The following is a 23531-nucleotide window of genomic DNA, read 5'->3' on the forward strand; positions in this document are numbered from 1 at the left end:
ATGAAGCTTTAGGGAGGTGAAGAGAGCATGAAGCTTTAGGGAGGTGAAGAGAGCATGAAGCTTTAGGGAGGTGAAGAGAGTATGAAGCTTTAGGGAGGTGAAGAGAGCATGAAGCTTTAGGGAGAAGAGAGCATGACGCTTTAGGGAGAAGAGAGCATGAAGCTTTAGGGAGGTGAAGAGAGCATGAAGCTTTAGGGAGGTGAAGAGAGCATGCAGCTTTAGGGAGAAGAGAGCATGAAGCTTTAGGGAGAAGAGAGCATGAAGCTTTAGGGAGGTGAATAGAGCATGAAGCTTTAGGGAGGTGAAGAGAGCATGAAGGTTTAGGGAGAAGAGAGCATGAAGCTTTAGGGAGGTGAAGAGAGCATGCAGCTTTAGGGAGGTGAAGAGAGCATGAAGCTTTAGGGAGGTGAAGAGAGCATGAAGCTTTAGGGAGGTGAAGAGAGCATGCAGCTTTAGGGAGAAGAGAGCCTGAAGCTTTAGGGAGAAGAGAGCATGAAGCTTTAGGGAGGTGAAGAGAGCATGAAGGTTTAGGGAGGTGAAGAGAGCATGAAGGTTTAGGGAGGTGAAGAGAGCATGAAGGTTTAGGGAGAAGAGAGCATGAAGCTTTAGGGAGGTGAAGAGAGCATGCAGCTTTAGGGAGGTGAAGAGAGCATGAAGCTTTAGGGAGGTGAAGAGAGCATGAAGCTTTATGGAGGTGAAGAGAGCATGAAGCTTTAGGGAGGTGAAGAGAGCATGAAGGTTTAGGGAGAAGAGAGCATGACGCTTTAGGGAGGTGAAGAGAGCATGCAGCTTTAGGGAGGTGAAGAGAGCATGAAGCTTTAGGGAGGTGAAGAGAGCATGAAGCTTTAGGGAGGTGAAGAGAGCATGAAGCTTTAGGGAGGTGAAGAGAGCATGGAGCTTTAGGGAGAAGAAGAGAGCATGAAGCTTTAGGGAGGTGAAGAGAGCATGGAGCTTTAGGGAGAAGAAGAGAGCATGGAGCTTTAGGGAGAAGAAGAGAGCATGAAGCTTTAGGGAGGAGAAGTGAATACTAATATTAAGTCAAACACATTCACTGAACCGTCCATCTAAAGGACAAACAAAGTGACAAACGCAGGTATGTATGAAAGAAGAACATTTTGTGAAAAGGTAAAGAAAGATTCAGATCCACTTCTACTAACCTGGTAAGTACACTGCAATTATTCCTGTTTGGGGAGAAACAGAATAATTTGTAAATAGAATTAACACATTATCTGGTTTGTGTCAGAGAAGTTGTTTAACAAGCCAATTTTGGCCAGTATAATGGACTGATTCTAAGAAAACAACAACGACAACAACAAAAGAACAAGATCGCCATCTGGTAACAGCAGAGCGAAGTGCCACGGAGAGACATGTCCTACTTTTTAAAGGCCTCTGCGGGTTCGTCGGCCGTCTCTGAGGGAGACTGGTCCTCCAGAGCCACAGACTCCTGGCTGGTGTCCGTGTTCTTGGATGACCGGGCCACCTTCGTGGCCGCCTGTTACCACAAACAAAAGGTAGTACACTGTCAGGTCAGTCAATAACAAAGGCCTTTGCACAGAATGTTTAGAACACCCAGTTGTCCTCCTTATTACAGGGCACAGTGAAACAGTAATATGATGCTTTCCCAGTGTTTCATCGTCTCTACTACTGTACAGAAATAAGGTATTTTCTTTTTGAAAGTGGTAACGGTTACAGGCTGGCCTGGCATGGAATCTGTTTAATTCTCCGTTTTCCAGCATGGCTGTCAGTATCGTAGAGACCATTGTTTTGTACATGGCAACAGAAGACAAAACAGTTGCCATGTGTTGATATATATCAACAAAAACATAATCATTTGGTGTCTTATTACTGGATCTTGTAAACGAGTCACAGTAGAAAAGTAATATCATGCTTTTCCAACGTTTTACCTTTTCTTTTGAAAGTGGTTACCAACAACCGTAAGAGTAACTGTAACAGGCAGCCATACTGGAAGAAGGACAACTACACAAACTTTCTGTGTAAGGCCTCACTTAATAACATTTATATATATATATATATATGCTCTCTGTTGTCCTACAGGTGAGCTAGAGACCACTGCTGTCTCTGTTGTCCTACAGGTGAGCTAGTGACCACTGCTGTCTCTGTTGTCCTACAGGTGAGCTAGAGACCACTGCTGTCTCTGTTGTCCTACAGGTGAGCTAGAGACCACTGCTGTCTCTGTTGTCCTACAGGTGAGCTAGTGACCACTGCTGTCTCTGTTGTCCTACAGGTGAGCTAGAGACCACTGCTGTCTCTGTTGTCCTACAGGTGAGCTAGCGACCACTGCTGCCTCTGTTGTCCTACAGGTGAGCTAGAGACCACTGCTGTCAGGGGAGGAAATTAGGCCACTTTACTCGCCAATTGCGAGTATTTTTTACGTTTGGCGAGTAATTCATGAAGAGCACTCGCCAGTCTGGCGAGTACTAGTAATTACAAAACAAAACAAAAAAATCATTCTGCAATCTGCTGATTCGCTCACTGGCACAAACCGAACTCTGACTCCCCCCTTGATTCCTCCCATTTGCGCCACATAATAATCAGACCATAACCAATGAACATCATCGTTGTACAGATGCGCTCTAAGCTCCTCCAATGAACACTCGTTTTCTAGAAGATGCCGCCCATCTAGGGGAAGTGGACAGACCACTGCGTGCGGCCCTACAGACTCCTGTCACTGGCTTGACAACGTAGACAAACTTACAAAAACACATGAGTGGATGAAAATAATTGCATGTAGAGTCGTCGCTTTCGGATATCGGTGCGGTCTGACATGGGGGCGAACAACAGCACGCGACGCGTCTCCTTCGAGTCGGATGAGAATGACAAGTCAACCAGCATTAGCCGGCTAGCTACCTAGCATGTAACAAGCTACCATAACGCGCATTCAACATAGTGGACGACTATACTGAGCGGCTTTGCTTAAATGCAGCCGAGTGACATTTTATTATTACCGGGTTTCCCAGCATATCACCACTCGCCCATATGCCCTTCACAACGGTGATGTTGTCATATTTGGCATTCAGAACACACCTGCTGAACCCCTAGCGTTGTCGATTCGGTTCCAATGTATTGTCATCTTACAGCACAAGTACAGTACAACCAGAATACATTTGGCATACAACCAGAGTGCAAATGTAACAAGTCAAGTTCAAGTTGTTTTATTTAGCTATTACATTACAGTGAAATGCTTGGTTCTTTCACTGCCCAACCCAGTATTGATTGATTGATTGAAAACTTTATTAACAGATTGCAGAATGGGTACAATACAGTACAGCTCAATACACACAATTGTTAAGGGGATGCAGACCAGAGAAGGACTTTAGTCTTGTTTACATCAGGGTCCCCCATTTCAGTCCTGTTTGCTTAATGCCTTGTCCACTTCCTCCACACTCCAATATGTTATGATGAATTGAAAATGGGGGACCCTGATGTAAACAAGACGAAAGTCTTTCTCTGGTCTGCATCCCCTTAACAATTGTATGTATTGAACTGTACTGTATTGTACCCATTCTGCAATCTGTTAATAAACTTTTCAATCAATCAATCCCTTCAACCCTGCTCCTGTCAAACCTGCTCTTTCCATTCCCTCCATCATGTCCCCCCTTTCTGATGAATATTTCCTGCACTTAAGAGTCAGACACACATTCCTAGTAGTTGAGCTGTGATGAATGAAAACTTTATTTAACAGATTGCAGAATGGGTACAGTACAGTACGGCTCAATACATGCAATTGTTAAGGGGATGCAGACCAGAGAAAGACTTTCGTCTTGTTTACATCAGGGTCCCCCATTTTCAATTCATTTTCAATTCATCATTCAGTATAACCTAGACCAGCCCAACCCAGCATCTTTCACTGCCCAGTTCAGCCCAACCCAGTCCAGAATAGTTCCCTCTTTCATGTTAATATGTGATTTAATGATGTAATATTTTGAAGAGTAGAGACAGTGTGATTAATTTACTATGATTGAAAATCAATTTAGACGAAGACGTACAAAGAAGTAATTATCACAATTAGCGATTTTTTTTGTCTGGTAAAAAATCTATTTGGCTGGTAAAAAAAATCAGATACCCGCCAGTTGGCTGGTAAGCCAAAAAGTTAGTTTCCTCCCCTGACTGCTGTCTCTGTTGTCCTACAGGTGAGCTAGAGACCACTGCTGTCTCTGTTGTCCTACAGGTGAGCTAGAGACCACTGCTGTCTCTGTTGTCCTACAGGTGAGCTAGAGACCACTGCTGTCTCTGTTGTCCTACAGGTGAGCTAGAGACCACTGCTGTCTCTGTTGTCCTACAGGTGAGCTAGAGACCACTGCTGTCTCTGTTGTCCTACAGGTGAGCTAGAGACCACTGCTGTCTCTGTTGTCCTACAGGTGAGCTAGAGACCACTGCTGTCTCTGTTGTCCTACAGGTGAGCTAGCGACCACTGCTGCCTCTGTTGTCCTACAGGTGAGCTAGTGACCACTGCTGTCTCTGTTGTCCTACAGGTGAGCTAGTGACCACTGCTGTCTGTTGTCCTACAGGTGAGCTAGTGACCACTGCTGTCTCTGTTGTCCTACAGGTGAGATACAGGTGAGCTAGTGACCACTGCTGTCTCTGTTGTCCTACAGGTGAGCTAGTGACCACTGCTGTCTCTGTTGTCCTACAGGTGAGCTAGTGACCACTGCTGCCTCTGTTGTCCTACAGGTGAGCTAGTGACCACTGCTGCCTCTGTTGTCCTACAGGTGAGCTACAGGTGAGCTAGTGACCACTGCTGCCTCTGTTGTCCTACAGGTGAGCTAGAGACCACTGCTGTCTCTGTTGTCCTACAGGTGAGCTAGTGACCACTGCTGCCTCTGTTGTCCTACAGGTGAGCTAGTGACCACTGCTGCCTCTGTTGTCCTACAGGTGAGCTAGAGACCACTGCTGCCTCTGTTGTCCTACAGGTGAGCTAGTGACCACTGCTGCCTCTGTTGTCCTACAGGTGAGCTAGTGACCACTGCTGCCTCTGTTGTCCTACAGGTGAGCTAGCGACCACTGCTGTCTCTGTTGTCCTACAGGTGAGCTAGAGACCACTGCTGCCTCTGTTGTCCTACAGGTGAGCTAGTGACCACTGCTGTCTCTGTTGTCCTACAGGTGAGCTACAGGTGAGCTAGTGACCACTGCCGTCTCTGTTGTCCTACAGGTGAGCTAGAGACCACTGCTGTCTCTGTTGTCCTACAGGTGAGCTAGAGACCACTGCTGTCTCTGTTGTCCTACAGGTGAGCTAGTGACCACTGCTGTCTCTGTTGTCCTACAGGTGAGCTAGAGACCACTGCTGTCTCTGTTGTCCTACAGGTGAGATACAGGTGAGCTAGTGACCACTGCTGTCTCTGTTGTCCTACAGGTGAGATACAGGTGAGCTAGTGACCACTGCTGTCTCTGTTGTCCTACAGGTGAGCTAGAGACCACTGCTGTCTCTGTTGTCCTACAGGTGAGATACAGGTGAGCTAGTGACCACTGCTGTCTCTGTTGTCCTACAGGTGAGCTAGAGACCACTGCTGTCTCTGTTGTCCTACAGGTGAGCTAGTGACCACTGCTGTCTCTGTTGTCCTACAGGTGAGCTAGAGACCACTGCTGTCTCTGTTGTCCTACAGGTGAGCTAGAGACCACTGCTGTCTCTGTTGTCCTACAGGTGAGCTAGTGACCACTGCTGCCTCTGTTGTCCTACAGGTGAGCTAGAGACCACTGCTGTCTCTGTTGTCCTACAGGTGAGCTAGTGACCACTGCTGTCTCTGTTGTCCTACAGGTGAGCTAGAGACCACTGCTGTCTCTGTTGTCCTACAGGTGAGCTAGAGACCACTGCTGTCTCTGTTGTCCTACAGGTGAGCTAGAGACCACTGCTGTCTCTGTTGTCCTACAGGTGAGCTAGTGACCACTGCTGCCTCTGTTGTCCTACAGGTGAGCTACAGGTGAGCTAGTGACCACTGCCGTCTCTGTTGTCCTACAGGTGAGCTAGAGACCACTGCCGTCTCTGTTGTCCTACAGGTGAGCTAGAGACCACTGCTGTCTCTGTTGTCCTACAGGTGAGCTAGTGACCACTGCCGTCTCTGTTGTCCTACAGGTGAGCTAGTGACCACTGCTGTCTCTGTTGTCCTACAGGTGAGCTAGAGACCACTGCTGTCTCTGTTGTCCTACAGGTGAGCTAGTGACCACTGCCGTCTCTGTTGTCCTACAGGTGAGCTAGTGACCACTGCTGTCTCTGTTGTCCTACAGGTGAGCTAGTGACCACTGCTGTCTCTGTTGTCCTACAGGTGAGCTAGTGACCACTGCCGCCTCTGTTGTCCTACAGGTGAGCTAGTGACCACTGCTGTCTCTATTGTCCTACAGGTGAGCTAGTGACCACTGCTGTCTGTTGTCCTACAGGTGAGCTAGTGACCACTGCTGTCTCTGTTGTCCTACAGGTGAGCTAGTGACCACTGCTGTCTGTTGTCCTACAGGTGAGCTAGTGACCACTGCTGTCTGTTGTCCTACAGGTGAGCTAGTGACCACTGCTGTCTCTGTTGTCCTACAGGTGAGCTAGTGACCACTGCTGTCTCTGTTGTCCTACAGGTGAGCTAGAGACCACTGCTGTCTCTGTTGTCCTACAGGTGAGCTAGAGACCACTGCTGTCTCTGTTGTCCTACAGGTGAGCTAGTGACCACTGCCGCCTCTGTTGTCCTACAGGTGAGCTAGTGACCACTGCTGTCTCTGTTGTCCTACAGGTGAGCTAGTGACCACTGCCGTCTCTGTTGTCCTACAGGTGAGCTAGAGACCACTGCTGTCTCTGTTGTCCTACAGGTGAGCTAGTGACCACTGCTGTCTGTTGTCCTACAGGTGAGCTAGTGACCACTGCTGCTCTGTTGTCCTACAGGTGAGCTAGTGACCACTGCCGTCTCTGTTGTCCTACAGGTGAGCTACAGGTGAGCTAGTGACCACTGCTGTCTCTGTTGTCCTACAGGTGAGCTAGAGACCACTGCTGTCTCTGTTGTCCTACAGGTGAGCTAGTGACCACTGCTGTCTCTGTTGTCCTACAGGTGAGCTACAGGTGAGCTAGTGACCACTGCTGTCTCTGTTGTCCTACAGGTGAGCTAGTGACCACTGCTGTCTCTGTTGTCCTACAGGTGAGCTACAGGTGAGCTAGTGACCACTGCTGTCTCTGTTGTCCTACAGGTGAGCTAGTGACCACTGCTGTCTCTGTTGTCCTACAGGTGAGCTACAGGTGAGCTAGTGACCACTGCCGTCTCTGTTGTCCTACAGGTGAGCTAGAGACCACTGCTGTCTCTGTTGTCCTACAGGTGAGCTAGAGACCACTGCTGTCTCTGTTGTCCTACAGGTGAGATACAGGTGAGCTAGTGACCACTGCTGCCTCTGTTGTCCTACAGGTGAGCTAGAGACCACTGCTGTCTCTGTTGTCCTACAGGTGAGATACAGGTGAGCTAGTGACCACTGTTGTCTCTGTTGTCCTACAGGTGAGCTAGTGACCACTGCTGTCTCTGTTGTCCTACAGGTGAGCTAGAGACCACTGCTGTCTCTGTTGTCCTACAGGTGAGCTAGAGACCACTGCTGTCTCTGTTGTCCTACAGGTGAGCTAGTGACCACTGCTGTCTCTGTTGTCCTACAGGTGAGCTAGTGACCACTGCTGTCTCTGTTGTCCTACAGGTGAGCTAGAGACCACTGCTGTCTCTGTTGTCCTACAGGTGAGCTAGTGACCACTGCTGTCTCTGTTGTCCTACAGGTGAGATACAGGTGAGCTAGTGACCACTGCTGCCTCTGTTGTCCTACAGGTGAGCTAGTGACCACTGCTGTCTCTGTTGTCCTACAGGTGAGCTAGTGACCACTGCTGTCTCTGTTGTCCTACAGGTGAGCTAGAGACCACTGCTATGACTGTCGTCCTCCACAAGTATATTTAGACTAGGTCCCCAAAATGAAGAAATTAATTAGGAACCCGATACCTACCTAAGAAGTAGGGATATACTTCTGAAAACTAAACATGCGAGTAGAAAGAAATGTCATGATCGCATTAAAAGGGGATAATTAGCAGCGTTCCTAGAGCCTATCATTAGAACATATATCTAAATTCAACCTTGGTCGAAATGGTCGTTTGGTTCAATCATACATTTGAAACCATCATGACTAAGCAAGTCACCTTTGCACCCCGGGAACGGTTCCACCTAATTAGACGATAAATTCCCAATTAGCTATGACTGCTAATGCCAGATCGGCACCTTGACTCGAGACTCACGTCTGCGCGAACCCATTATTCAAAAGGAAAAGCGGGGCATAGCTAAAGGCTAGCGATGTCACAGCTTCTGAATCCCCCCAAATCTCCAATTTGTGATTGTAGAGTTTCATGAGGCTGCGGAAATCCTAGAGGGGATAAAAGGATTAAGCCTCATTAAGAACAAAACCCTCCTTGTTAAAGTTTCCTTGTTAGCAAAGCAAGGGCAAAGCATCTATTCTCTTTCATGGGAGAAACCCCATTGTCACAGTTGAGGGTTTGCTTATTCACTCCTGCGTAGCTGGTTAAAAGTGCTTTAAGTGTTTTCCTTGGTTAAAATAAGTGTTAAATAGCTCTTGATTCCGGGAGCCATCACTGATATAGGGTGTTTGGTCAGTAACATGGGTCTCCTAGTCCCTCCTGCTCTGCAGTAAACAGCCATCAGTGATATAGGGTGTTTAGTCAGTAACATGAGTCTCCCAGTTCCTCCTGCTCTGCAGTAAACAGCCATCAGTGATATATGGTGTTTGGTCAGTAACATGGGTCTCCTAGTCCCTCCTGCTCTGCAGTAAACAGCCATCAGTGATATAGGGTGTTTGGTCAGTAACATGGGTCTCCCAGTCCCTCTTGCTCTGCAGTAAACAGCCACCACTGATATAGGGTGTTTGGTCAGTAACATGGGTCTCCTAGTACCTCCGCTCTGCAGTAAACTGTGTCCCGTTTCCACTTCATCCAATCAGGAGAGAGAACTCAACACGGCAAGATTTTAAATAAAAACAAGTTTTAAGCAATGATGTGCTTGAAACAAGTATAATAATCGATAAGTTATGTATATAACCTAGTTATATGAGTACTGGCTAAGCGTCCCGCTCTTAAGCCATATCGAGATATACCTCATCTCCTGTACTGACTGTACTCCATGAACGAAAACAAAACACCCAAAAACACTTGACCAGGCCCCGCTCCAGTAGCTTACTATAAGACACCGGGCGTGGTCACCACTCACCCTTCCTCGGGAAGAGTTTTCCATCAGAACCCCCCCCAAGGGACCTCAGGGCCCGCTAAGAGCGGGACGCTTAGCCAGTACAGTATATACATAACTAGGGATGTCCCGATCCGATCACGTGATCGGAATCGGCGCCGATCACGTGGTTTTCATTGGATCGGGGATCGGAGAAAAAAAAAAAAAAAAAATCGGCGTCAAAAAAAAAGGGGGTATTATAATTTTTTTTTTTTTTTTATTATTATTATTCAACAAACATGACCATGTTCACGTCTTAAACTCATACTGAGGCCTTAGTTTAGGTTTTAAATTACATAATATATCATCATTCATTTATTTATTGTCACACACAGCAGAAGAAATGTCCACAACAAACACCTTCCCTTTAATTTACACCGTTGCAAGAGTGACGTATGCCGAATCCCTCAAGATACCTACACGCTCACAACAACAACACGTCGCTCCCGAAACACGTTATCCACGGAGTAGAAAAATGTCAGAGGTTTGGAAGCACTTTAAAGTACAAAGTCAAGCCAATCCATTTGCAACTTGCAATGTTTGCAAGGAGGAGATTCCGCGTGGAGGAAAAAACAGAGCCGCGTTCAACACCACGAATCTAATTCGTCACCTGAAAAAAAGCCACAAACAACAACATGGCGAGTACATCGCTGCAACTACACTCCGACACGTTGTACAACCGACACTTTCAGAGACTTTTAAACGGAAAGATAAACTGCCAGAGCAGGGTGACAGGGCGAAGAAAATAACAGCCAAGATAGCTGAATTCATCGCGTTGGATGACCAGCCGTTATCTGTGATGGAGAACGTGGGGTTTCGCCGTCTCATAGAGCACTTGGAGCCACGTTATCAGCTGCCTTCTCGGCACTACTTCACAGACAAAGCTCTGCCTGCGCTTCACACCAAGCTCCGTGACCACCTGCAAGCCATGTTAAGAGGTGTGCCTGCTTTATCATTTACCACAGACATATGGAGTTCTTCAGTGAGTCCAATGTCACTCATTAGTTTCACCGTTCAGTGGATTGACTCCGAGTTTGAGTTGCATCATGCTACATTGCATACGCAGAACTTCCGAGGATCTCACACGGCAGATCGTGTTAGAGAGGCGCTCCTGGGCATGCTTAACAGTTGGGGAATTGAGAAGTCACGGGTCCATGTTATTTTGCGGGACAACGCGCGAAACATGAAGAAGGCCATGGATGACATGGAAGTAACAAGTGTGGGCTGTCTCGCGCACACGCTCCAACTTGCCGTGCATGAGGGTCTACTGTCTCAGCGCAGCGTCACAGACACACTGGCCACCGCAAGGAAAATCATTGGCCATTTCAAACATTCGCCGTTGGCCTATTCGCGTCTGGAAGATATCCAGAACGACCTGAATATGGACATCAAGCGTCTACAGCAGGACGTTGCTGTGAGGTGGAACAGCAGCCTCTACATGTTGCAGAGCATCTTGGAGCAGAAGCGGGCTCTCTGTGTGTATGCAGCCGACTACACCCTCCCAACCACCCTGACAGCCAGCCAGTGGACCCTGATGGAGAAGACAGCTGAGGTGTTGGTTCCATTTGAGGAACTCACAAGGGATGTGAGCAACCCCACTGCATCTGCAGCTGATGTAATCCCTGCAATAACAGGTTATTATTATATAATTAAATTAATTAATAATTTGCTATATTTTAATAATTTAATTTTACTATAAAATAAATGTATTTTATATTCTAAATAATAAACCATTCATCCATTTCATTCATCCAAACAGCCCTCAGACGTGTACTCTCTCGAGAGATGACCACTGACCAGGGGGTCAAAACCATGAAGAGCACGCTCCTAGCTGCAGTGGAGACCCGCTTTGCTGAGATAGAGGTGGAGCCACTATACACCATCGCCACTATATTGGATCCAAGATACAAAGACAGGCAAGAATAATCTAAAAAAAAAATTAATGCTAAATAATCTTATCTAAATAAAATGCTGTGTGTTGTCTTGCCATATGTTTGACTGACTTAGTTGTGAACTTGTGGGTAATTGATACATTTATCTACTTTCAGATTCTTCACAAAGTCAGACAACCTGAGGCTTGCCAAGGAGAAGCTCATCCAGGAGGTGGTGAAGATGGAGGACGAGAGGGCTGCCAGAGAGCCAGAGGCCGCAGACGCCAGCGCAGAGCCTAGAAGCAAGACACCACGTCTAGAAGAAGAAGCAAGCACAAGCAGCTGCCTGGGCAGGGTCATGGATGAGATTTTGGGAGAGAATCCGCTCGAGGCCCGGTCTGTGAGCAGTACATCAGCTGAAGTCCAGGTACAGACCTATCTCTCAGAGCAAACCCACCCTAGGAAAAGCAATCCCCTGCACTACTGGAAAGATAATGTCTCACGTTTCCCCTCACTGGCTGCTGTTGCAACCAAGTTTCTCGGTGCCCCCTGCACCTCTGTGGACAGTGAGAGACTCTTTAGTGCAGTGTCCAACGTCCTGGATGAGAAAAGGAATCGGCTCTCAGCTGAGAGGGTAGAGATGCTGGTTTTCTTAAAAAAAAATCTCCACTTAATTGTGATGCCAGACAGTGAGTAAGAATAGAGTGCAGAAAAAAAGAAAAAAAAAGCGTGTTGGTTGCAATTTTATATCCCATGTTTAAATTAATATTTTATATCCCATGTTTACATTTTATATTTGAATTGTGAAATACGTAGTTTTTCACATTGCATTGAGCTGCTGCTTAAACTAGACTAGGTCATAGTCTAGAGTACATTCACATTTCAAGGGGTTAGGCTTCCCTTAAAAAAATTTAAAAGTGTGTTGCAATTTTATATCCCATTGTTTACAATTTATATTTGAATATATACATGTTGTTTTTCACATTGCATTGAGCTGCTGCTTAAACTAGACTAGGTCATAGTCTAGAGTACATTCAAATTTCAAGGGGTTAGGCTTCCCTTAAAAAAAATCTCATGTTTATTGTTTACATTTTATATTTGAATTGTGAAATACGTTGTTTTTCACATTGCATTGAGCTGCTGCTTAAACTAGACTAGGTCATAGTCTAGAGTACATTCACATTTCAAGGGGTTAGGCTTCCCTTAAAAAATTTTAAAAGTGTGTTGCAATTTTATATCCCATTGTTTACAATTTATATTTGAATATATACATGTTGTTTTTCACATTGCATTGAGCTGCTGCTTAAACTAGACTAGGTCATAGTCTAGAGTACATTCAAATTTCAAGGGGTTAGGCTTCCCTTAAAAAAAATCTCATGTTTACATTTTATATTTGAATTGTGAAATACGTTGTTTTTCACATTGCATTGAGCTGCTGCTTAAACTAGACTAGGTCATAGTCTAGAGTACATTCAAATTTCAAGGGTTAATTTAAAAGTGTGTTGCAATTTTATATCCCATTATTTACAATTTATATTTGAATATATACATGTTGTTTGTCACGTTTCATTGAGCTGCTGCTGTTAATTTAATTTTAAAACTAGACTAGTTCATAGTCTAGACTAGAATTATTCTGCACTAAGACAATTTTTATATTTTATTTTATTATTTATGAGTCATTGAGTATGACTGAATGTAAAGTCAAGCTACCTCTGTTACTTGCACTACCAGACCAGTACATTTGTTATTGCTGCACTATTCTTAATTCTGCACTATTTGTTTTACATGGTTATTTTATTTTGTGGTGCACCACTGATATATAACTATACGCTTTATATTTATTTTGTTTGTGCTGCAATAAGTGAATCCTGTTGGATACTGTTAAATAAAAAAATAACAAAAACATTGATTGCATTTTCTTTAGCAGACGTGCAGTCACCTGGTTTTTACAGACGATGGCGCCATTGCTCTATGTATGTTATTGCCATCTCATGAAGCAACAGGCTGGAGCACATTGTGCTGGGAGGTAGGTAAACTCATACTGAGGCCTTAGTTTTGGTTTTAAATTGCATATCACCATTCATTTATTTATTGTCACAGACTCACAGTCACAGAGCAGAAGAATTTTGCCAAAACAAACTAATAGTATCCAGCTGTAGAACGGCAGACCAGCCACACTCAGACCCAAACGCATTTCCTTTGATTTAATTATACATCAAATGATTTATGTCAAGGATTGCAAATGCAAATGCCTCGCTTGAATGAAGTTAACTTTTCACCTGGATAACGTCAACATTCAGGGTGAATGTAATGTGAGAAATTAAGATAATTTTTTTTTTTTTTTTTTTTTTATTGATCGGATCGGGAATGATCGGGATCGGTAGATACTCAAAATCACATGATCGGGATCGGATCGGGAGCAAAAAAAGGTGATCGGGACATCCCTATACATAACCTATCGTTATATACTCGTACTGACATTGCGTCCCGCTCTTAAGCCATATCGAGATAGAGCAGACGCGAGGCCCGACAAATGTACCCCCTGAGGACCCGTAAGCCCACATCAGGGGGGAGGGGAGTCCCGTCACCCCTCCTTCCTAGTGAAGAGGGGGCGGCAGTCAACTCCACCCAAGTGCGAAAAGAGGGAACTAGAACCTCCAAACGCACAGCACAGGCGGGACCACGTGTGACACAACACCTTGCGGTCCACACCCACACATCCCTGGTAACCCACCGAAAGGCGGGAAGCAGGGGAAGTTCCAGACCTCAGAACCGCCTGGAAAACAGAATCCCCAATCATGTCCATGAGGTAAAACCTTACGAAGGGACCCGGGGAGGACCATGAGGCCGCAGCACAGATGTCCTCCACCGAGGCCCCTCCTAACAGGGCGGCAGAGGCCGCCACCCCACAAGTGGAGTGCGCCCTGACACCCCCAGGGGGGGGCCAGCCCAGCCAACGTGTAGCAAAGGGCAATGCCCTCGCACAACCAATGGGACAGGCGCTGTTTCGACAGTGCCTTACCAGTGCGAGAGCCACCGTAACAGACAAAAAGCTGATCGGTAGCCCTGAGGTCCTGAGTCCGGCTGAGGTAAAACCCCAAAGCCCGGACCGGACATGACAGGTGAAGGCTCGCCTCTAACTCACTAGCGTGAGGAGGCGGATGAAACGCCTGAACCACAATATCCCCGGAGCGAAAAGAGCTCCGGATATTTTCTGGCACGAAGACTGGATTAGGCCACAGAGAGGCACCGCTATCGACACGAATAGACAGGCACTCAGGCCACACCGAGAGAACACAGAGCTCACCCACGCGCTTAGCGGAGGTGATGGCCAGCAGGAACGCAGTGTCTAACGACAGCTGTCCCAAAGGCGCTTGCTCAAGAGGCTCAAACGGGGCCTCGGACAACTGACCGAGGACCAATTGAAGATCCCAACTCTGAGACAGAGAACGTTTCACCGGCTTAAGGCGCCAAGCAGGAAACGCTTCACAAGAGGGTGGCAGAACAACGTACGCCCTCAAACCCCTCATGACAAGAGGATATAGCCGCAGCATATACCCTCACCGTCGAAGCCAACAGTCTATCAAGGATACACTGAAGGAAGGTAAGGACAGCGTCCAGGGGGCAGGACACCGGGTCCCGGCCCCCACCTTACACCACTCTTGGAAAAATACGCCACCTACCCGCGTAAACCGCGATAGTGGAGGGAGCATGCCCGTTCCGGATGGTGTCAACCACAGAAGGATCCATCCTCTCCAGACTCAGCCTCGCACCAGCCAAACCATCAGCGGCTGGCCCAGCACAGGGAACTGGCACAGAGACCCGTGCGCTTGAGAGAGGGCCCGCGATGACCAAGGAACAGGCCACGACGGGGCTACCGAGAGCTGGAACAGGATCGGGAACCACACAGCTGCGCCCAGGTCCGGCGCAATTAGGATCAAGGTCCTGCGCTCCTCAACGTACCCGCCCCAACAACTGACTTAACAGATGTATGGGGGGAAAGAATCCCAGGCGGCCACAGCATCGGTCCCAGACCTGCCCGCCTATGTCTGGACGTAATCCCCACTAGTCAGGGTGAGGACCGCCCCGCGACATCACACCTGTACCCACATTCACCCTGCCGGGGATGTGGAGAGTAGAGCTGCCGCGGTATTGATGTTTTCCTTACCGCACAAATTTGCTAAATATTTCCTACCGCCGCGGTATTACCGCACACAAAAAAAAAAAAAAAAAAAAATGTGAATGCATTTTTTTTTGTAGTCTACTCTTTATAGCATATAGCCTGCCTCTAGTCTAAATGTCTATCTTTAGAGGATGACTTTGCAGCATGAATATTGTTTGGGATTCGGCATGCACGCATTCGCTATTAAAAGTGAAACACGGATTCGAAGTCTCCCCTCTGTGTCGCGGGCAGGTGTGGTAGCGGCGCGCCCGCCGGTTACCCCCCCGACCCTTTCTTATTATTATTATTATTATTATTATTATTATAACGTTACTACTTATGATTACAAAGGCATTCGTTTTGTGGCATTGACGTTATATAGTTACACGTTCGTATTTACCGGACCATAGCAAGGCAAGCGTTACTCAATTCATATCTCAGTTCCTTTCTTTGCTCAGAGCGTGCCGAGTTGTACCCATTCTGCGGTCTGTTAATAAAGTTTTCAATCAGACAAGTGTATAGAACGAAGGGCTTTTATTATAACATTTCGTTGCAGTAAAATCATTATGCCTCGTTCCCTGAGGAGCGACGGTAATCGACTCCGGACTCCGGACTCCGGTCTCCGGTGGGAGCTAACGTACTATTAGCCGTGTTGTGACTGAGCTCTGATCAATGGCTGAGATTCAGGAAGTAAAAGCACTGCAAGATGCTCTAAAGTGTGACGCGTCTCTCTTCTGACCAATCAGTGGTCTGCAATGTTTCACGTGACTTTTCTGGTACCCAATAGGGTCGCTTGGAACCTCGATAGAGGAGTAGGGTATATCTGCAGAGCCGCAAGCCCAACGAGAGGAGAAACTTTATTTATTATTATAAAAAAACAGCGGTGATGCGGTATTCAGCCTACACTTGCGGTGGACGTGATGTAACAGCGATACCGCGGTAATGCGGTAATCGCGGCAGCTCTAGTGGAGAGCCCTCAGGCTGCGCAGATGGAGAACGCCCATAGCCAGCCGCCCGGTGCAGACGGGGGGAGCGTACTCCTCCCTGTCTGTCGACATACGACGCTGACAGGGGGTGAGGTCCCCCAGTACTGACACGGGAACCTTAGCCGCTTCCACTTGCCTCTCACCGGGTCTATTTCCATACTGGAAAAAACCCACCTCCGTAACCTCCTCCTGGGGTGAAGAGGAGGCCAAGAGGGACCACGGAATGAGCAGATGCCATCATACCGAGCAGGCGTATCACGGACAGCGCCGTACAGGTCGATAACACGCTCTGAGAGGGATGCCCATAGCACTCCACCCGTTGACTGGGAAGAGGAATACTCTACTTCCAGTCTACAGCAAACCCCAGGCTGGTAGGAATTCCACCACCTGCCTGGTCTGAGACCTGACGATCCACCTTGGGGTCGCGGGTAGGTGACAGTGGGGTCACGCATTGGCAAACATAAAAAAATAAAATAAAAGATCAAGAGAAAATCCGCGAACCCAACTCGGATCAAGTTTTCCACCTGGCCGCTGTGTGTATTTGCCACGTCTCGCCCCTGCATCAACGGAGGCACAGTATTTCAATACACATCTCGTACATCCTGCGCAGGTATAATCACTGAGGCCACGTCTGGTCTTTTGAGAGTCAGGAGCGCAAAGTGCCGCGGCGTGCATGGGCGAGCGTGCGTGACAGCCCTGCACAGGTATATCGTCTGGTCTTTTGTGAGTCAATGTGTACTCAGATATTTGTGATCGACAGTCTCGTAACTAAAGCACTTCCGGGGGGGGGGGGGGCTTTCCAGGCCAAGCATATAAAGCTGATGATAAAGTTGATTAATTTAACCTGGACACTAGCAATGGATAGGTCTGTTGTCAGAAGCGTTCCAAATTCTGGCAAGAGAAAGGCAGAATTTAGTAGTAGCGATACCAGAACTACTATGAAACGGAGTAAAAGAAGTTATGATCCTAAATACTTGGCATATGGATTTACTTGGACTGGCCAAGAAGATGACCTGAGACCACAGTGCGTTTTGTGTTACGAGATCCTTTCTAACGAGAGCTTTAAACCAAGTAAATTACAGCGAAACTAAGCATCCTGAATTTAAAACGGTGATTTGAAGCCCATCATCTGTAGCCACATAGAAGGGCTCATTGATCAATTTCGGATGCATTTCCTCGAACAATTTGAACAACTGGATCCAAGATCTGTTCATTGCGCATGACGCAACAGGCCTCCCTCTGTCTGAGCAGGAGGCGTTGATCGATCTTTCGTGTGACGAGCTACTGAAAGTCAAGTTCACTGGACAGGCCCTCGCAAAGTTTTGGATATCAGTCCGGAACGACTACCCGATGCTGTGTAATGCTGCGCTGAGAAAGCTTGTCCCGTTTGCGTCAACATACCTCTGTGAAGCGGGATTCTCGGCTCCGACATTAATAAAAAAACAAATATAGATCTCGCCTCAGAGTAGAAGCGGATCTGTGCCTCTTTCTCAGCACAACGCAGCCACGTATCATGGAACTATGTTCAAATGTTTGTTTATTTTTGAAAAGCGAGTGTGAACGCATAAAATAAAAAAAAGGTTCTGCCAACATATTTTGGCTAAATATTCCTCGATCGTTTTATAAATGTGTATACAGAAACAATTCCATTTGATAATATTCATTCATTTCATTAATGACATTGTGCTGTAATTTTATTTGCTAATAAATATGCATGATCAAGTTCCAACAACGTGTGCTTTTATTTTGATATTGAAATTACGCGATACACGTGTGTGGGGTTGCCAAAAAGAAAATGGGGTCGCGGTATGAAAAAGGTTGAGAACCCCTGATCTAATCAAATGTATCACCCGGTCCTGTACCTGTAGTAGGAAGTCAGAGGGGTTCTCCTCCAGGAAGGTGTCCAGGTAGGACTGCACTGCCTCCAGCAGATGACTGAAGGAGAATTGGAGGAGGAACGGGTGGTAGGTGTCCATGGTCTTTACCAGCAACGACAGCTTGAACCCCAAGTTCTGTGGAAAGATGTTTTTGTTAGGGATGTCCGATATTATCGGCCTACCGATATTATCGGCCGATATTGGCAGTAAAATGTGATATCGGAAAATATCGGTATCGGTTTTCAATTTTTATTTTTTTACATTTCTATAACCTTTATTTACCCAGGCAAGCAAGTAAGAACAAATTCTGATTTTATTTATTGTCAAAAGTATGCTTAATGTTGTGTTAATTCCACAACAAGAGATAAGTAATGTTAATTACCTGAAATTATCAGTTTTGGGGGGGGGGGGGGGACCCTGCATATATCGGTATTGGTTGATATTGGTATCGGAAATTAAGTTGGACAATATCGGTATAGGTAAAAACCAATATCGAGCATCCCTAGTTTTTGTTAATTGTGTGTGCGGGTGTGTGTCTGGTCCCCACTTAAAGGGATAGTTCAGATTTTTAATTGCCCAATTACCAGTGATGTTGGTAAATCTACTTTTGTGTATGCCGTGGAGCAGATGTCGTGTCAGGTTACCTTCAGCCAGCTTGTACAGACAGGAGTGTGACTGATTTTGCATTAGTTCATGGCTAACTAGCCGGAGCTTTATACGAGGAACAGCAAGGACTCTGCCGATCGACATCACTGGCAAGTAGCAAAGAGGAATAGGGCTCCAAAAAAAACCTATCCCTTTAACTTTAAAATTAGGGGACAAAATTAACGTTGATTAGGGACAGCTTTCGTAAGAAAGGGCGGGAAAGTAGGGAACAATAGATTTTTGGGTTAGTGGTTACGGGTTATTTAAGGTTAGGCAAGTCATTGAAGTGTCATCAGTATATTATATGTGGCTGGTTAGTTCAAAGTCTCCCCAGCCCTGCACGACAGGGCTCGGGAAGCGGATGTCACGTTTCTGGGACAAGCCACCATTAGTAGGAGGGTCAGGGAAAGTGGGTGGGGTTTGAGATCAAGATGGCGACCGGGCATCTGTAGCAACCGTCTTAACTTCCTGAGTCCTACGGAGACGAACAAAGAGCTATTTACCTGAGGTAGATCATGTTCCTCTTGAAGCCACAAGAGGGCACCAGAGGCCTTGGAGCGTAGGCCTTTCTCCAAGCACACAGCCACAGACTGGGAGAGGGGCAAGATAAGTGTCAATCGCATAACCTATATACAAAGCACTAAATGGAACAGGACCAAGCTATTAGGGGTGTGGAAATCTCTCGATTCTAAGATGCATCGCGATGCGGACGATTCTGTTTTTTTTTCTTTCTTGCTAGCTTTCATGTTCACTTCTTTTACAATGTAGCGCTTTGGGATTTGCTCCACAACTATAAAGCGCCCTACAAATCAAATATATTATTATTATTAAAGCTAGTGCTCTGGTCATGCATCCACTCAACTCATAGAAAATATAGCATCAGGCTATTCTAAAAGCATTGATACTAATACTGATAAAAAGAGTATTGAATCGTTTTTAACAGCTGGGTATTGAGATACCTTTCTAGTAGCTGTATCATGCAACACTAGTAAAGATATTTATTTTGACATTCTGATTTAAGACATTTCTAAATAAAAGTAAGAGCCCTGCGTCTCCTCTTTCTTACGACTACAACGATTTCCTGACAGCATCATGTCCTTGTGTCTAAATCATCCGGTTTCCGATGCAATGCGATGCGATTTTTATAAGCTGATATTTAGCTAATAACACTTAAAATCATTGCTAAACAAATGTAGTGCTGCTGATAATATACACATTGACTGCTGTTTTGATAGGGTTGGGGTATTTATTCTTGGCTACATTTGAAAACTGAAAACTGTATTGATCTATTTGTGACGTGAAATAAATCATCAGGCTTAAGAGGTTAAATGTCCCCTTCTATTGTTAAGTTTACCTGGACAAACAGAAGATTGGCGATGTGGTTAAACGTGCCCTCGTCAGCTACAGTGTCTCTCAGGGTCGTCCATATCTTGGTCGCTGACATCAGAGGCATCACATGGTCATCACTGTCAAACTCGACATCTAGAAGGAAGGCAGGATGGCCAAGGGGTAAAGAGGCCAGTAATCGAAAGGTCGCCGGTTTGATCCCTGCCACTGACAGGAGGGTGAATTCCAGATGCGAATTGGTGACTGAATGGTGGCTGGTATTACATCTACGGTGCCCACAATCTCTGCCTATGTGCCTGATCTGCCTGGTGTACCCCAGAGCTCGGTCCTTGGACCCCTCCTCTTCTCTCTCTACACCAAATCTCTGGGTAACATTATCACGTCTCATGCCTTCTCATATCACTGCTATGCTGATGACACTCTTCCTCTCCTTTCCTCCCTCAGATATCCAAGTCTCTTGGCCTGCTTGTCGGACATTTTCGCCTGGATGACGACCAATCACCTCAACCTGAAACTGAGCAAAATTGAGCTACTTCACCTGTAAGCCAAATCCTCCCAGCTGACCGACCTTTCGATCACAGTGGAGACACCAATCCCAAGTCGATCTGCACTTCTCTGCCGAGCTATAATCGCTTTTCCGCACCTACTCCCCAAACTCTGCATGCGTAGATTGCCCAGGTAGTCTCTGGATTGTCCAGAGATCTAGGTTTATCAATCTGCGCATGCAGAGTTTGGGGAGTAGGTGCGGAAAAGTGACTATAGCTCAGCCGAGAAAGTGCAGATCGGCTTGGGATTGGTCTTTCCATGTATAAGAAAGTATATTGGATCATGTCTCCGGCACCCCCACAGCCATAGCTACAAGCACTTACGTCAAGGCTCTCATCAACATTCATTCATTTTATCCCCCGCGCTCTCCCATGAGCTGACAATACCAGAAGTTAACCAGAGTGCAGAGGAGAGTAAAGTGTATATGGAGTAGGGCTGGGCGATATGGCCTCTAAATGATACCGCAATATATTTCTATATATATTTCACGATACACGATATATAATCACGATATTTTGACATTTCCTCTAAAGCACTTAAAAATGCTTGATTTAACCCTTTGATGCACAGTAGGGGTGGACGGTATGGTCTAAAATTTATATCACGGTATAATTTGAAGCATAGACGGTAACGGTATATATCACGGTATCATCGTTTTTTTTTTTTTTTTTATTTTATATAAATAACTGCGCGAAGCCTCCTAAATAACTTTTTCCAGTCGCACATATCTATTATCTATGACTAATTCTATCTATTTTTAGGGGCAAATGCGAGTGAAATAGTCGCGCTGTGGTTACATGACGTCATTGCTATTTTAGAGCTGCACTACCGGTTACACGGTATAGTCAAAATCCATACCGTAGAGCCATTTCATACCGTTTATACCGTATACCGTCCACCCCTAATGCACAGTCACGCCAATATGAATATAATAGTCCCTGCTGTAACATATGTTTGCATTAAACCATGAAGATGCTTTCAAAAATAATTAAATGAAAAGTTTCTAAAAATGTACTAAGAGTAGTCTACTGACACACTACTAAAAATAAAAATAAATGTGTACATCTACTGTAAGACAATTTATATAAAAACTCTTGGGTGCCTAAAACTTTTGCACAGTACTGTGTTCTCTATCCACTTTAGCCAAAAACACACACACACTTTATATACACACTACTGTGTGAAAATAATAAGCACACACAACGGGATAATGGCTTATAGCAGACTAAATGATTTTAGAATATTTCAGATAATGAAATTAAATGTTTATCATTAACTATCCAGTTAGTATTTATAATGTAACGTTTGGCTACTTTAAATCATTGAACGTAGAGAGAGCCAGTCCCCCCGCCCCCCGTGATGCCAATTTCTAATATATCCCCATGCAAGGTACTCTCGACTCTTACCCAGTTGTTTTCCTTGCACGATTCTCGCCAGGAAGGCAGCAATCGTTATTTTCTGGGTCATATTGGGGCCAAGATGAGAATGTCCTTCAATGGCTGAAAAAGAGGAATGTTAAAGATTAAAGTATACTGTTATACCTGGGCCCTCATTTATCAACAATTCTTAGAAAGTGTTCTATTTTTGTTCTTAACCCATTCTTTGCCGGAGCTTATATCCATCCTTGTAGCCTCTCTGCCAGCTCTATTTGTCTATGGAGATGTTCACCTTCTTTGCAGGGCTATAACTTTTTAAATTGTATTGCTAAATTGACATTACTATGGCCCATTCAACATCAATTATCTATCGTTCAGGATGTAGGAACGTTTTACTTTTTCATTCATACAAAAATACCTTCTAGAATATAAGTATGTTTTATCGTTTTCTGCAGTAATTCCTAGAACGTGAGTTATAGGCCTAAACGCATATATAGATTATCGATTGCCGTTTATTCCCTAGACACGCTATATTAAAAAATTCAACTGTATATGATCGTATACGTTATGCTTCATCATGCGTGGAGGAAAGGGGGGGGGGGGTCGTTTATAATTCCGTGATCGTCAGTAAATGCTTTATGTAGTATGGGTTGATATATTGATCAGATGGTTTGCAAACAAGGAAACTCACAATTGGGCTGAAAATAACGTTAGTGTCCTCTTACCGTGCGTCAAAGAGAGACTGGCGGTGAAAGATACCAAGCATACGACGTCGATCGCCTAGGTCCATTTCCGGTTTGTATGTTGCAATAAACGCCGAAATCATATCGATTATTAAGTTTATAAAGCGATCCATTATGTACATTGTCTCTGTCGGGAGTCATGCAACAATATCTGACGGCCGGATGAATGTAATCGATGCACAGCAGCCATATCCTGTTTACCGGTGTAACTCGCCCGACCATCCACCAGGCGGCGGTATTGAGCCGTCGTTGCCTTCACCTATAGGGTCCAGCTGGAGCGTTGCGGGTGTATGAATGCCATGGCGAAAAAATGAAATATTGATCTCAATAACGCTGTACAGCGAGGTCTGGCGCTCAAAGCATGGCGGGCAATAACGTTTTAAAGCGTGGATGGCGGTGGATGTGTTAATAGCCTATATTCTCAAATGGCATTTAATGGCTATCCGCTGTGGGCTATCTCCTCGCTGACGGACCAGTATACCTTTATATCATATCATATTCCTATGTCTCCAAGGAATCGTGGGGCTCTGGGGAATAAAGGTTGGGAACCCCTGCTATAGCCTATCCTAGGCTATTTTATTTACAGTAGTCTATTTATGATTTGTTTGCATAGCCGGTCTCAGTTATGCTGTGGCTGAGATGGGTCAGGATTAATGAAGCTGATAGGAGACTGCTTCTCGGCTATACGAATTAAAGCCACGATTGAAAATAATGTACTTCCTTCTTGACAATA

At 45.6% G+C, this 23531-nt stretch overlaps 1 protein-coding gene across 2 annotated transcripts in view; it reads right to left on the minus strand.

Annotated features, from left to right (window-relative positions):
• Window positions 1-23531, minus strand: part of terf1 (telomeric repeat binding factor (NIMA-interacting) 1) — a 47923-nt gene that overhangs the window by 20345 nt on the left and 4047 nt on the right. For both annotated transcript variants that reach the window (XM_084325728.1, XM_084325727.1), the window contains exons 2-7: window positions 22086-22178; window positions 20141-20268; window positions 19290-19376; window positions 18127-18276; window positions 1377-1492; window positions 1158-1181 (exon numbers count right to left, since the gene is read on the minus strand). In XM_084325728.1, the coding sequence (XP_084181854.1) occupies window positions 1158-1181; window positions 1377-1492; window positions 18127-18276; window positions 19290-19376; window positions 20141-20268; window positions 22086-22178 (598 nt within the window). The remainder of the gene's footprint in view (window positions 1-1157; window positions 1182-1376; window positions 1493-18126; window positions 18277-19289; window positions 19377-20140; window positions 20269-22085; window positions 22179-23531) is intronic.

The sequence above is a fragment of the Notolepis coatsorum genome, assembly GCF_963971535.1.
Source record: "Notolepis coatsorum genome assembly, chromosome: 12".
In the NCBI taxonomy this organism is placed as follows: Eukaryota; Metazoa; Chordata; class Actinopteri; order Aulopiformes; family Paralepididae; genus Notolepis; species Notolepis coatsorum.